The 13,848-nt window shown below is 46.9% G+C and overlaps 1 protein-coding gene across 1 annotated transcript in view; it reads left to right on the top strand.

Annotated features, from left to right (window-relative positions):
* The window catches only part of LOC135549478 (CUB and sushi domain-containing protein 1-like), a 1,027,892-nt gene that overhangs the window by 667,979 nt on the left and 346,065 nt on the right, over positions 1–13,848 (top strand). Inside the window, 3 exon segments of the mRNA XM_064979475.1 lie at positions 955–1,157; positions 1,492–1,683; positions 12,464–12,602. Of these exon segments, the coding sequence (XP_064835547.1) occupies positions 955–1,157; positions 1,492–1,683; positions 12,464–12,602 (534 nt within the window).

Below are 13,848 nucleotides of genomic sequence, written 5' to 3'. Positions count from 1 at the left end.
TCTTCCTCTCTATACTTCCCCCTCTCCTCCCCCTAGCCTCCACCACTACCTCCTCTTCCTGCTCCTCTCTATACTTCCCCCTCTCCTCCCCCCTAGCCTCCAACACTACCTCCTCTTCCTCTCTATACTTCCCCCTCTCCTCCACCCTAGCCTCCAACACTACTTCCTCTTCCTCTCTATACTTCCCCCTAGCCTCCACCACTACCCCCTCTTCCTCTCTATACTTCCCCCTCTCCTCCCCCCTAGCCTCCACCACTACCCCCTCTTCCTCTCTATACTTCCCCCTCTCCTCCCCCCTAGCCTCCACCACTACCTCATCCTCCTCTTCCTCTCTATACTTCCCCCTCTCCTCCCCCCTAGCCTCCATGACTACCTCCTCTTCCTCTCTATACTTCCCCCTCTCCTCCCCCCTAGCCTCCATGACTACCTCCTCTTCCTCTCTATACTTCCCCCTCTCCTCCCCCCTAGCCTCCAACACTACCTCCTCTTCCTCTCTATACTTCCCCCTCTCCTCCCCCCTGGCCTCCATGACTACCTCCTCTTCCTCTCTATACTTCCCCCTCTCCTCCCCCCTAGCCTCCATGACTAACTCCTCTTCCTCTTCCTCTCTATACTTCCCCTCTCCTCCCCCCTAGCCTCCATGACTAACTCCTCTTCCTCTTCCTCTCTATACTTCCCCCTCTCCTCCCCCCTAGCCTCCAACACTACCTCCTCTTCCTCTCTATACTTCCCCCTCTCCTCCCCCTAGCCTCCACCACTACCTCCTCTTCCTCTTCCTCTCTATACTTCCCCTCTCCTCCCCCTAGCCTCCAACACTACCTCCTCTTCCTCTTCCTCTCTATACTTCCCCCTCTCCTCCCCCCTAGCCTCCATGACTACCTCCTCTTCCTCTCTATACTTCCCCCTCTCCTCCCCCCTAGCCTCCATGACTAACTCCTCTTCCTCCCTCCATAGTCTCCACTTCCTGGTATTCCATACGGAGGAGGTTCATGACGTGTTGCGTATCTGGGACGGTCCCCAGGACGGAGGGGTCCTGCTGAGGGAGCTCAGTGGCTCGACCCTTCCGCCCGACGCCCACAGCACCTTCAACGCCGTCAGCCTCCAGTTCACCACCGACTTCTTCACATCCAAGCAGGGCTTCGCTCTGCAGTTCTCTGGTAAGAGGTTGAATGTTATACAGTGTGAGTGTTAACTAACCTTAACCTGGATCTTAAACGTGTATATGCACCTGTACTGTAAATAGAGCCTGTGGTACCAATGGGAGATTTGAATGGAAGCTACATGCTACGTGTTCATGTTGATAATGCACTGTATGCATACTGTTTATTGAAGTAGCAATTCTACATACCTAGAAATGACCTTTTTCATCAGCTTGTGATTAAATAAAATGTAGGTTAAAAAACAAAGAACAACGTGATATTACAGTTAGAAATGTAGAGCTGGATAGAGACATTCTCTTTACCATCGGATTCTTTTCCCCTCTATCTCCAGTGTCCACTGCTACGTCATGTAACGACCCAGGTCTGCCCGCCAACGGGACCCGCAGTGGGGACAGCAAGGAGCCCGGAGACCATGTCCTGTTCCAGTGTGATCCCGGTTACATCCTTCAGGGGGCCACCAAGATCACCTGCACAGAGATCAACAGCCGCTTCTTCTGGCAGCCTGACCCCCCCACCTGCACAGGTAAGACCTGTTACCCCAACCCCCCACCTGCACAGGTAAGACCTGTTAACCCAACACCCCACCTGCACAGGTAAGACATGTTAACCCAACACCCCACCTGCACAGGTAAGACATGTTAACCCAACACCCCACCGGCACAGGTAAGACATGTTAACCCAACACCCCACCTGCACAGGTAAGACATGTTAACCCAACACCCCACCTGCACAGGTAAGACATGTTAACCCAACACCCCACCTGCACAGGTAAGACATGTTAACCCAACACCCCACCTGCACAGGTAAGACATGTTAACCCAACACCCCACCTGCACAGGTAAGACATGTTAACCCAACACCCCACCGGCACAGGTAAGACATGTTAACCCAACACCCCACCTGCACAGGTAAGACATGTTAACCCAACACCCCACCTGCACAGGTAAGACATGTTAACCCAACACCCCACCTGCACAGGTAAGACATGTTAACCCAACACCCCACCTGCACAGGTAAGACATGTTAACCCAACACCCCACCTGCACAGGTAAGACATGTTAACCCAACACCCCACCTGCACAGGTAAGACATGTTAACCCAACACCCCACCTGCACAGGTAAGACATGTTAACCCAACACCCCACCTGCACAGGTAAGACATGTTAACCCAACACCCCACCTGCACAGGTAAGACATGTTAACCCAACACCCCACCTGCACAGGTAAGACCTGTTAACCCAACACCCCACCTGCACAGGTAAGACATGTTAACCCAACACCCCACCTGCACAGGTAAGACCTGTTAACCCAACACCCCACCTGCACAGGTAAGACATGTTAACCCAACACCCCACCTGCACAGGTAAGACCTGTTAACCCAACACCCCACCGGCACAGGTAAGACCTGTTAACCCAACACCCCACCGGCACAGGTAAGACATGTTAACCCAACACCCCACCGGCACAGGTAAGACATGTTAACCCAACACCCCACCTGCACAGGTAAGACATGTTAACCCAACACCCCACCTGCACAGGTAAGACCTGTTAACCCAACACCCCACCGGCACAGGTAAGACATGTTAACCCAACACCCCACCGGCACAGGTAAGACCTGTTAACCCAACACCCCACCGGCACAGGTAAGACATGTTAACCCAACACCCCACCGGCACAGGTAAGACATGTTAACCCAACACCCCACCTGCACAGGTAAGACATGTTAACCCAACACCCCACCTGCACAGGTAAGACATGTTAACCCAACACCCCACCTGCACAGGTAAGACATGTTAACCCAACACCCCACCTGCACATGCAAGACATGTTAACCCAACACCCCACCTGCACAGGTAAGACATGTTAACCCAACACCCCACCTGTAACATGTTAACCCAACAAGACAGGTAAGATGTTAACCCAACACCCCACCTGCACAGGTAAGACATGTTAACCCAACACCCCACCTGCACAGGTAAGACATGTTAACCCAACACCCCACCTGCACAGGTAAGACATGTTAACCCAACACCCCACCTGCACAGGTAAGACATGTTAACCCAACACCCCACCTGCACAGGTAAGACATGTTAACCCAACACCCCACCTGCACATGCAAGACATGTTAACCCAACACCCCACCTGCACAGGTAAGACATGTTAACCCAACACCCCACCTGCACATGCAAGACATGTTAACCCAACACCCCACCGGCACAGGTAAGACATGTTAACCCAACACCCCACCGGCACAGGTAAGACCTGTTAACCCAACACCCCACCTGCACAGGTAAGACATGTTAACCCAACACCCCACCTGCAAAGGTAAGACATGTTAACCCAACACCCCACCTGCACAGGTAAGACATGTTAACCCAACACCCCACCTGCACAGGTAAGACATGTTAACCCAACACCCCACCTGCACAGGTAAGACATGTTAACCCAACACCCCACCTGCACAGGTAAGACCTGTTAACCCAACACCCCACCGGCACAGGTAAGACCTGTTAACCCAACACCCCACCGGCACAGGTAAGACATGTTAACACAACACCCCACCTGCACAGGTAAGACCTGTTAACCCAACACCCCACCTGCACAGGTAAGACATGTTAACACAACACCCCACCTGCACAGGTAAGACATGTTAACACAACACCCCACCTGCACAGGTAAGACATGTTAACACAACACCCCACCTGCACAGGTAAGACATGTTAACACAACACCCCACCTGCACAGGTAAGACATGTTAACACAACACCCCACCTGCACATGCAAGACATGTTAACCCAACACCCCACCTGCACAGGTAAGACATGTTAACACAACACCCCACCTGCACAGGTAAGACCTGTTAACCCAACACCCCACCGGCACAGGTAAAACAAAGGTAAGACATTTTACCTCCCACCAGCATAAGTAAGAACACCTCTAGATTCCCCACCTGCACAGATAAAACCCAGTCTGTACCAATTATATCAACCTACAACACAGTCTGTACCAATTATACCAACCTACAACCCAGTCTGTACCAACGTTACCTACCTACAACCCAGTCTGTACCAATTATACCAACCTACAACCCAGTCTGTACCAATTATACCAACCTACAACCCAGTCTGTACCAATTATACCTAGCTACAACCCAGTCTGTGCCAATTATACCAACCTACAACCCAGTCTGTACCAATTATACCAACCTTCAACCCAGTCTGTACCAACGTTACCTACCTACAACCCAGTCTGTACCAATTATACCAACCTACAACCCAGTCTGTACCAATTATACCAACCTACAACCCAGTCTGTACCAACGTTACCTACCTACAACCCAGTCTGTACCAATTATACCAACCTACAACCCAGTCTGTACCAATTATACCAACCTACAACCCAGTCTGTACCAATTATACCAACCTACAACCCAGTCTGTACCAATTATACCTACCTACAACCCAGTCTGTACCAACGTTACCTACCTACAACCCAGTCTGTACCAACGTTACCTACCTACAACCCAGTCTGTACCAATTATACCAACCTACAACCCAGTCTGTACCAATTATACCAACCTACAACCCAGTCTATACCAATTATACCTAGCTACAACCCAGTCTGTACCAACGTTACCTACCTACAACCCAGTCTGTACCAATTATACCAACCTTCAACCCAGTCTGTACCAATTATACCTAGCTACAAGCCAGTCTGTACCAATTATACCAACCTTCAACCCAGTCTGTACCAATTATACCTAGCTACAAGTCATTTTCTCACAGCCACCCAATGTCTGTCCGTCCGTCCATCCGTCTGTCTGTCTGTCTGTCTGTCTGTCTCTTCACAGAGAGACAGAGGGAGAGACACAGAGAGACAGAGGGAGAGCAAGACACAGAGAGACCGAGGGAGAGCAAGACACAGAGAGACAGAGACAGAGAGAGAGAAAGATAGTCGCAAGTTAACAACAGCAATTAAGACATTGTAATTAGCTTCATTGTTTAATCAGGGCAAGGCGTAATTAGTTTGAACATTCCTTTGAGATCACAAACGGAGGGAGATCGGTCATGAGTCGTGTGTGTTCCTGGCTCCAAAGGTTCACAGGTTAAAACCTAACAGGGTTTGATGTCGACAGGCATTAGTGGAGTCTCAATACTGTTGATCCTTTTAAATGAGCCTTTATTAACTCAGCCAAATACATGATATTGGTTCTGACTATGCTGACTTGGTCAAATACAGTCAAGGCCATATCAGATTCTGGAGCTAGCTTTGCTGGCACATGAAGGCAATGAATTGGCAGTGGTGGAAAAAGTACCCAATTAGCAAACCTGAGTAAAGATGCCTTTACAGAAAATGTTCCTGTTTCCTCTCCTCTCTCTCCCTGTATCATAATGTTTCCTCTCCTCTCTCTCCCTGTATCATAATGTTTCCTCTCCTCTCTCTCCCTGTATCATAATGTTTCCTCTCCTCTCTCTCTCCCTGTATCATAATGTTTCCTCTCCTCTCTCTCCCTGTATCATAATGTTTCCTCTCCTCTCTCTCTCCCTGTATCATAATGTTTCCTTTCCTCTCTCTCCCTGTATCATAATGTTTCCTCTCCTCTCTCTCTCCCTGTATCATAATGTTTCCTCTCCTCTCTCTCTCCCTGTATCATAATGTTTCCTCTCCTCTCTCTCCCTGTATCATAATGTTTCCTCTCCTCTCTCTCCATGTATCATAATGTTTCCTCTCCTCTCTCTCCCTGTATCATAATGTTTCCTCTCCTCTCTCTCCCTGTATCATAATGTTTCCTCTCATCTCTCTCCCTGTATCATAATGTTTCCTCTCCTCTCTCCCTGTATCATAATGTTTCCTCTCCTCTCTCTCCCTGTATCATAATGTTTCCTCTCCTCTCTCTCCCTGTATCATAATGTTTCCTCTCCTCTCTCTCCCTGTATCATAATGTTTCCTCTCCTCTCTCTCCCTGTATCATAATGTTTCCTCTCCTCTCTCTCCCTGTATCATAATGTTTCCTCTCCTCTCTCTCCCTGTATCATAATGTTTCCTCTCCTCTCTCTCCCTGTATCATAATGTTTCCTCTCCTCTCTCTCCCTGTATCGTAATGTTTTCCTCACCTCTCTCCCTGTATCATAATGTTTCCTCTCCTCTCTCTCCCTGTATCATAATGTTTCCTCTCCTCTCTCTCCCTGTATCATAATGTTTCCTCTCATCTCTCTCCCTGTATCATAATGTTTCCTCTCCTCTCTCCCTGTATCATAATGTTTCCTCTCCTCTCTCTCCCTGTATCATAATGTTTCCTCTCCTCTCTCTCCCTGTATCATAATGTTTCCTCTCCTCTCTCTCCCTGTATCATAATGTTTCCTCTCCTCTCTCTCCCTGTATCATAATGTTTCCTCTCCTCTCTCTCCCTGTATCATCATGTTTCCTCTCCTCTCTCTCTCCCTGTATCATAATGTTTCCTCTCCTCTCTCCCTGTATCATAATGTTTCCTCTCCTCTCTCTCCCTGTATCATAATTCCTCTCCTCTCTCTCCCTGTATTGTCATGTTTCCTCTCCTCTCTCCCTGTATCATAATGTTTCCTCTCCTCTCTCTCCCTGTATCATAATGTTTCCTCTCCTCTCTCCCTGTATCATAATGTTTCCTCTCCTCTCTCTCCCTGTATCATCATGTTTCCTCTCCTCTCTCTCCCTGTATCATAATGTTTCCTCTCCTCTCTCTCCCTGTTACATAATGTTTCCTCTCCTCTCTCTCTCCCTGTATCATAATGTTTCTTCTCCTCTCTCCCTGTATCATAATGTTGCCTCTCCTCTCTCTCCCTGTATCATAATTCCTTTCCTCTCTCTCCCTGTATCGTCATGTTTCCTCTAATCTCTCCCTGTATCATAATGTTTCCTCTCCTCTCTCTCCCTGTATCATAATGTTTCCTCCTCTCTCTCTCCCTGTATCATAATGTTTCCTCTCCTCTCTCTCCCTGTATCATCATGTTTCCTCTCCTCTCTCTCCCTGTATCATAATGTTTCCTCTCCTCTCTCTCCCTGTATCATAATGTTTCCTCTCCTCTCTCTCCCTGTATCATAATGTTTCCTCCTCTCTCTCTCCCTGTATCATAATGTTTCCTCTCCTCTCTCTCCCTGTATCATAATGTTTCCTCTCCTCTCTCTCCCTGTATCATAATGTTTCCTCTCCTCTCTCTCCCTGTATCATAATGTTTCCTCTCCTCTCTCTCTCCCTGTATCATAATGTTTCCTCTCCTCTCTCTCCCTGTATCGTCATGTTATCTCCCCTCTCTCCCTGTATCATAATGTTTCCTCTCCTCTCTCTCTCCCTGTATCATAATGTTTCCTCTCCTCTCTCTCCCTGTATCATAATGTTTCCTCTCCTCTCTCTCCCTGTATCATAATGTTTCCTCTCCTCTCTCTCTCCCTGTATCATAATGTTTCCTCTCCTCTCTCTCCCTGTATCGTCATGTTATCTCCCCTCTCTCCCTGTATCATAATGTTTCCTCTCCTCTCTCTCTCCCTGTATCATAATGTTTCCTCTCCTCTCTCTCCCTGTATCATAATGTTTCCTCTCCTCTCTCTCCCTGTATCATAATGTTTCCTCTCCTCTCTCTCCCCGTATCATAATGTTTCCTCTCCTCTCTCTCCCTGTATCATAATGTTTCCTCTCCTCTCTCTCCATGTATCACCCTCTACTTCTCATGTTTCCTCTCCTCTCTCTCCCTGTATCATAATGTTTCCTCTAATCTCTCTCCCTGTATCGTAATGTTTCCTCTCCTCTCTCTCTCCCTGTATCATAATGTTTCCTCTCCTCTCTCTCCTTGTATCATCATGTTTCCTCTCCTCTCTCTCCCTGTATCGTAATGTTTTCCTCACCTCTCTCCTTGTATTGTAATGTTTCCTCTCCTCTCTCTCCCTGTATCATCATGTTTCCTCTCCTCTCCCTGTATCATCATCTTTCCTCTCCTCTCTCCCTGTATCATCATATTTCCTCTCCCCTCTCTCTCCCTGTATCATCATGTTTCCTCCCCTCTCTCTCCCTGTATCATCATGTTTCCTCTCCACTCTCTCCCTGTATCATTATGTTTCCTCTCCACTCTCGCCCTGTATCATCATGTTTCCTCCCCTCTCTCTCCCTTTATCATCATGTTTCCTCTCCACTCTCTCCCTGTATCATAATGTTTCCTCTAATCGCTCTCCCTGTAACTTAATGTTTCCTCTCCTCTCTCTCCATGTATCGTAATGTTTCCTCTCCTCTCTCTCCATGTGTCATCCTCTACTTCTCATGTTTCCTCTCCTCTCTACCTGTATCATCATGTTTTCTCTCCTCTCTCTCCCTGTATCATCATGTTTCCTCTCCTCTCTCCCTGTATCATCATGTTTCCTCTCCTCTCTCTCCCTGTATCGTAATGTTTTCCTCACCTCTCTCCTTGTATTGTAATGTTTCCTCTCCTCTCTCTCCCTTTATCATCATGATTCCTCTCCTCTCTCTCCCTGTATCATCATGTTTCCTCTCCTCTCTCTCCCTGTATCATCATCTTTCCTCTCCTCTCTCCCTGTATCATCATGTTTCCTCTCCACTCTCTCCCTGTATCATAATGTTTCCTCTAATCGCTCTCCCTGTAACTTAATGTTTCCTCTCCTCTCTCTCCATGTGTCATCCTCTACTTCTCATGTTTCCTCTCCTCTCTACCTGTATCATCATGTTTCCTCTCCTCTCTCTCCCTGTATCATCATGTTTCCTCTCCTCTCTCCTTGTATCATCATGTTTCCTCTCCTCTCTCTCCCTGTATCATAATGTTTTCATCACCTCTCTCCTTGTATTGTAATGTTTCCTCTCCTCTCTCTCCCTTTATCATCATGATTCCTCTCCTCTCTCTCCCTGTATCATCATGTTTCCTCTCCTCTCTCTCCCTGTATCATCATCTTTCCTCTCCTCTCTCCCTGTATCATCATGTTTCCTCCCCTCTCTCTCCCTGTATCACCATGTTTCCTCCCCTCTCTCTCCCTGTATCATCATGTTTCCTCTCCACTCTCTCCCTGTATCATAATGTTTCCTCTAATCTCTCTCCCTGTAACGTAATGTTTCCTCTCCTCTCTCTCCATGTATCGTAATGTTTCCTCTCCTCTCTCTCCATGTATCATCCTCTACTTCTCGTTTCCTCTCCTCTCTCTCCCTGTATCATAATTTTTCCTCCCCTCTCTCTCCCTGTATCACCATGTTTCCTCCCCTCTCTCTCCCTATATCATCATGTTTCCTCTCCACTCTCTCCCTGTATCATAATGTTTCCTCTAATCTCTCTCCCTGTAACTTAATGTTTCCTCTCCTCTCTCTCCATGTATCGTAATGTTTCCTCTCCTCTCTCTCCATGTATCATCCTCTACTTCTCATGTTACCTCTCCTCTCTCCCTGTATCATCATAATTCCTCTCCTCTCTCTCCCTGTATCGTCATGTTTACTCTCCTTTCTCTCCCTGTATCATCATGTTTCCTCTCCTCTCTCCCTGTATCATGTTTCCTCCCCTCTCTCTCCCTGTATCATCATGTTTCCTCTCCTCTTTCTCCCTGTTTCATAATGTTTCCTCTCTCTCCCTGTATCATAATGTTTCCTCTCCTCTCTCTCCATGTATCACCCTCTACTTCTCATGTTTCCTCTCCTCTCTCTCCCTGTATCATAATGTTTCCTCTAATCTCTCTCCCTGTATCGTAATGTTTCCTCTCCTCTCTCTCTCCCTGTATCATAATGTTTCCTCTCCTCTCTCTCCTTGTATCATCATGTTTCCTCTCCTCTCTCTCCCTGTATCGTAATGTTTTCCTCACCTCTCTCCTTGTATTGTAATGTTTCCTCTCCTCTCTCTCCCTGTATCATCATGTTTCCTCTCCTCTCCCTGTATCATCATCTTTCCTCTCCTCTCTCCCTGTATCATCATATTTCCTCTCCCCTCTCTCTCCCTGTATCATCATGTTTCCTCTCCTCTCTCTCCCTGTATCATCATGTTTCCTCTCCACTCTCTCCCTGTATCATTATGTTTCCTCTCCACTCTCGCCCTGTATCATCATGTTTCCTCCCCTCTCTCTCCCTTTATCATCATGTTTCCTCTCCACTCTCTCCCTGTATCATAATGTTTCCTCTAATCGCTCTCCCTGTAACTTAATGTTTCCTCTCCTCTCTCTCCATGTATCGTAATGTTTCCTCTCCTCTCTCTCCATGTGTCATCCTCTACTTCTCATGTTTCCTCTCCTCTCTACCTGTATCATCATGTTTCCTCTCCTCTCTCTCCCTGTATCATCATGTTTCCTCTCCTCTCTCCCTGTATCATCATGTTTCCTCTCCTCTCTCTCCCTGTATCGTAATGTTTTCCTCACCTCTCTCCTTGTATTGTAATGTTTCCTCTCCTCTCTCTCCCTTTATCATCATGATTCGTCTCCTCTCTCTCCCTGTATCATCATGTTTCCTCTCCTCTCTCTCCCTGTATCATCATCTTTCCTCTCCTCTCTCCCTGTATCATCATGTTTCCTCTCCACTCTCTCCCTGTATCATAATGTTTCCTCTAATCGCTCTCCCTGTAACTTAATGTTTCCTCTCCTCTCTCTCCATGTATCGTAATGTTTCCTCTCCTCTCTCTCCATGTGTCATCCTCTACTTCTCATGTTTCCTCTCCTCTCTACCTGTATCATCATGTTTCCTCTCCTCTCTCTCCCTGTATCATCATGTTTCCTCTCCTCTCTCCTTGTATCATCATGTTTCCTCTCCTCTCTCTCCCTGTATCGTAATGTTTTCCTCACCTCTCTCCTTGTATTGTAATGTTTCCTCTCCTCTCTCTCCCTTTATCATCATGATTCCTCTCCTCTCTCTCCCTGTATCATCATGTTTCCTCTCCTCTCTCTCCCTGTATCATCATCTTTCCTCTCCTCTCTCCCTGTATCATCATGTTTCCTCCCCTCTCTCTCCCTGTATCACCATGTTTCCTCCCCTCTCTCTCCCCGTATCATAATGTTTCCTCTCCACTCTCTCCCTGTATCATAATGTTTCCTCTAATCTCTCTCCCTGTAACGTAATGTTTCCTCTCCTCTCTCTCCATGTATCGTAATGTTTCCTCTCCTCTCTCTCCATGTATCATCCTCTACTTCTCGTTTCCTCTCCTCTCTCTCCCTGTATCATAATTTTTCCTCCCCTCTCTCTCCCTGTATCACCATGTTTCCTCCCCTCTCTCTCCCTATATCATCATGTTTCCTCTCCACTCTCTCCCTGTATCATAATGTTTCCTCTAATCTCTCTCCCTGTAACTTAATGTTTCCTCTCCTCTCTCTCCATGTATCGTAATGTTTCCTCTCCTCTCTCTCCATGGATCATCCTCTACTTCTCATGTTACCTCTCCTCTCTCCCTGTATCATCATAATTCCTCTCCTCTCTCTCCCTGTATCGTCATGTTTACTCTCCTTTCTCTCCCTGTATCATCATGTTTCCTCTCCTCTCTCCCTGTATCATGTTTCCTCCCCTCTCTCTCCCTGTATCATCATGTTTCCTCTCCTCTTTCTCCCTGTTTCATAATGTTCCTCTCTCTCCCTGTATCATAATGTTTCCTCTCCTCTCTCTCCCTGTATCGTAATGTTTCCTCTCATCTCTCTCCATGTATCATCATGTTTCCTCTCCTCTCTCTCCCTGTATCGTAATGTTAAATCTCCTCTCTCTCCCTGTGTCTTCATCTACATGTCATGTTTCCTCTCCTCTCTCCCTGTATCATCATGTTTCCTCTCGTCTCTCTCCATGTATCATCATGTTTCCTCTCCTCTCTCCCATTATCATCATGTTTCCTCTCCTCTCTCTCCCTGTATCGTCATGTTTCCTCTCCTCTCTCCCTGTATCATCATGTTTCCTCCCCTCTCTCTCCCTGTATCATCATGTTTTCTCTCCACTCTCTCCCTGTATTGTCATGTTTCCTCTCGTCTCTCTCCATGTATCATCATGTTTCCTCTCCTCTCTCCCATTATCGTCATGTTTCCTCTCCTCTCTCTCCCTGTATCGTCATGTTTCCTCTCCTCTCTCCCTGTATCGTCATGCTTCCTCTCCTCTCTCTCCTTGTATCATGTTTCCTCTCCTCTCTCTCCCTGTATCGTAATGTTTTCCTCTCCTCTCTCCCTGTATCATCATGTTTCCTCTCCTCTCTCCCTGTATCATCATGTTGCCTCTCCTCTCTCCCTGTATCGTAATGTTTTCCTCTCCTCTCTCCCTGTATCATCATGTCTCCTCTCCTCTCTCCCTGTATCATCATGTTTTCCTCTCCTCTCTCCCTGTATCACAGCTCCGTGTGGGGGGAACCTGACGGGCCCCACTGGGCTGATCCTGTCCCCAGAGTACCCCGAGCCGTACCCCCACGGACGAGAGTGCGACTGGACTGTCTCTGTCACCCCTGACTACGTCATCGCACTCAATTTCAACCAGTGAGCATGACACTAATTACATCTAATTACATCCTGACATCCAATCTAAATGTTCCCTTTGTCAAACAGTGATGCCATTGGGCGACATCAAGTCGAAGTGTGGATTCTCCCTCATAGAGAACATGCATGGACAGTGTCAATGTCAACTAATATCAACATGTCTAGGTCTGTTCATATGGTCTAGAATAATCCTTACCCACGTTATTCCCTGGTCTGTTCACATGGTCTAGAATAATCCTTACCCACGTTATTCCCTGGTCTGTTCATATGGTCTAGAATAATCCTTACCCACGTTATTCCCTGGTCTGTTCACATGGTCTAGAATAATCCTTACCCACGTTATTCCCTGGTCTGTTCATTTGGTCTAGAATAATCCTTACCCACGTTATTCCCTGGTCTGTTCACATGGTCTAGAATAATCCTTACCCACGTTATTCCCTGGTCTGTTCATATGGTCTAGAATAATATTTACCCACGTTATTCCCTGGTCTGTTCATATGGTCTAGAATAATCCTTACCCACGTTATTCCCTGGTCTGTTCACATGGTCTAGAATAATCCTTACCCACGTTATTCCCTGGTCTGTTCATATGGTCTAGAATAATCCTTACCCACGTTATTCCCTGGTCTGTTCACATGGTCTAGAATAATCCTTACCCACGTTATTCCCTGGTCTGTTCACATGGTCTAGAATAATCCTTACCCACGTTAGTCCCTGGTCTGTTCATATGGTCTAGAATAATCCTTACCCACGTTATTCCCTGGTCTGTTCATATGGTCTAGAATAATCCTTACCCACGTTATTCCCTGGTCTGTTCATTTGGTCTAGAATAATATTTACCCACGTTATTCCCTGGTCTGTTCATATGGTCTAGAATAATCCTTACCCACGTTATTCCCTGGTCTGTTCATATGGTCTAGAATAATCCTTACCCACGTTATTCCCTGGTCTGTTCATATGGTCTAGAATAATCCTTACCCACGTTATTCCCTGGTCTGTTCACATGGTCTAGAATAATCCTTACCCACGTTATTCCCTGGTCTGTTCATATGGTCTAGAATAATCCTTACCCACGTTATTCCCTGGTCTGTTCATATGGTCTAGAATAATCCTTACCCACGTTATTCCCTGGTCTGTTCATTTGGTCTAGAATAATCCTTACCCACGTTATTCCCTGGTCTGTTCATATGGTCTAGAATAATCCTTACCCACGTTATTCCCTGGTCTGTTCATATGGTCTAGAATA

This window comes from Oncorhynchus masou, chromosome 12, assembly GCF_036934945.1.
Source record: "Oncorhynchus masou masou isolate Uvic2021 chromosome 12, UVic_Omas_1.1, whole genome shotgun sequence".
Classification (NCBI taxonomy): Eukaryota; Metazoa; Chordata; class Actinopteri; order Salmoniformes; family Salmonidae; genus Oncorhynchus; species Oncorhynchus masou.
The sequence above is the reverse complement of the archived record's forward strand: the minus strand, read 5'-3'. Positions and strand labels throughout refer to the sequence as shown.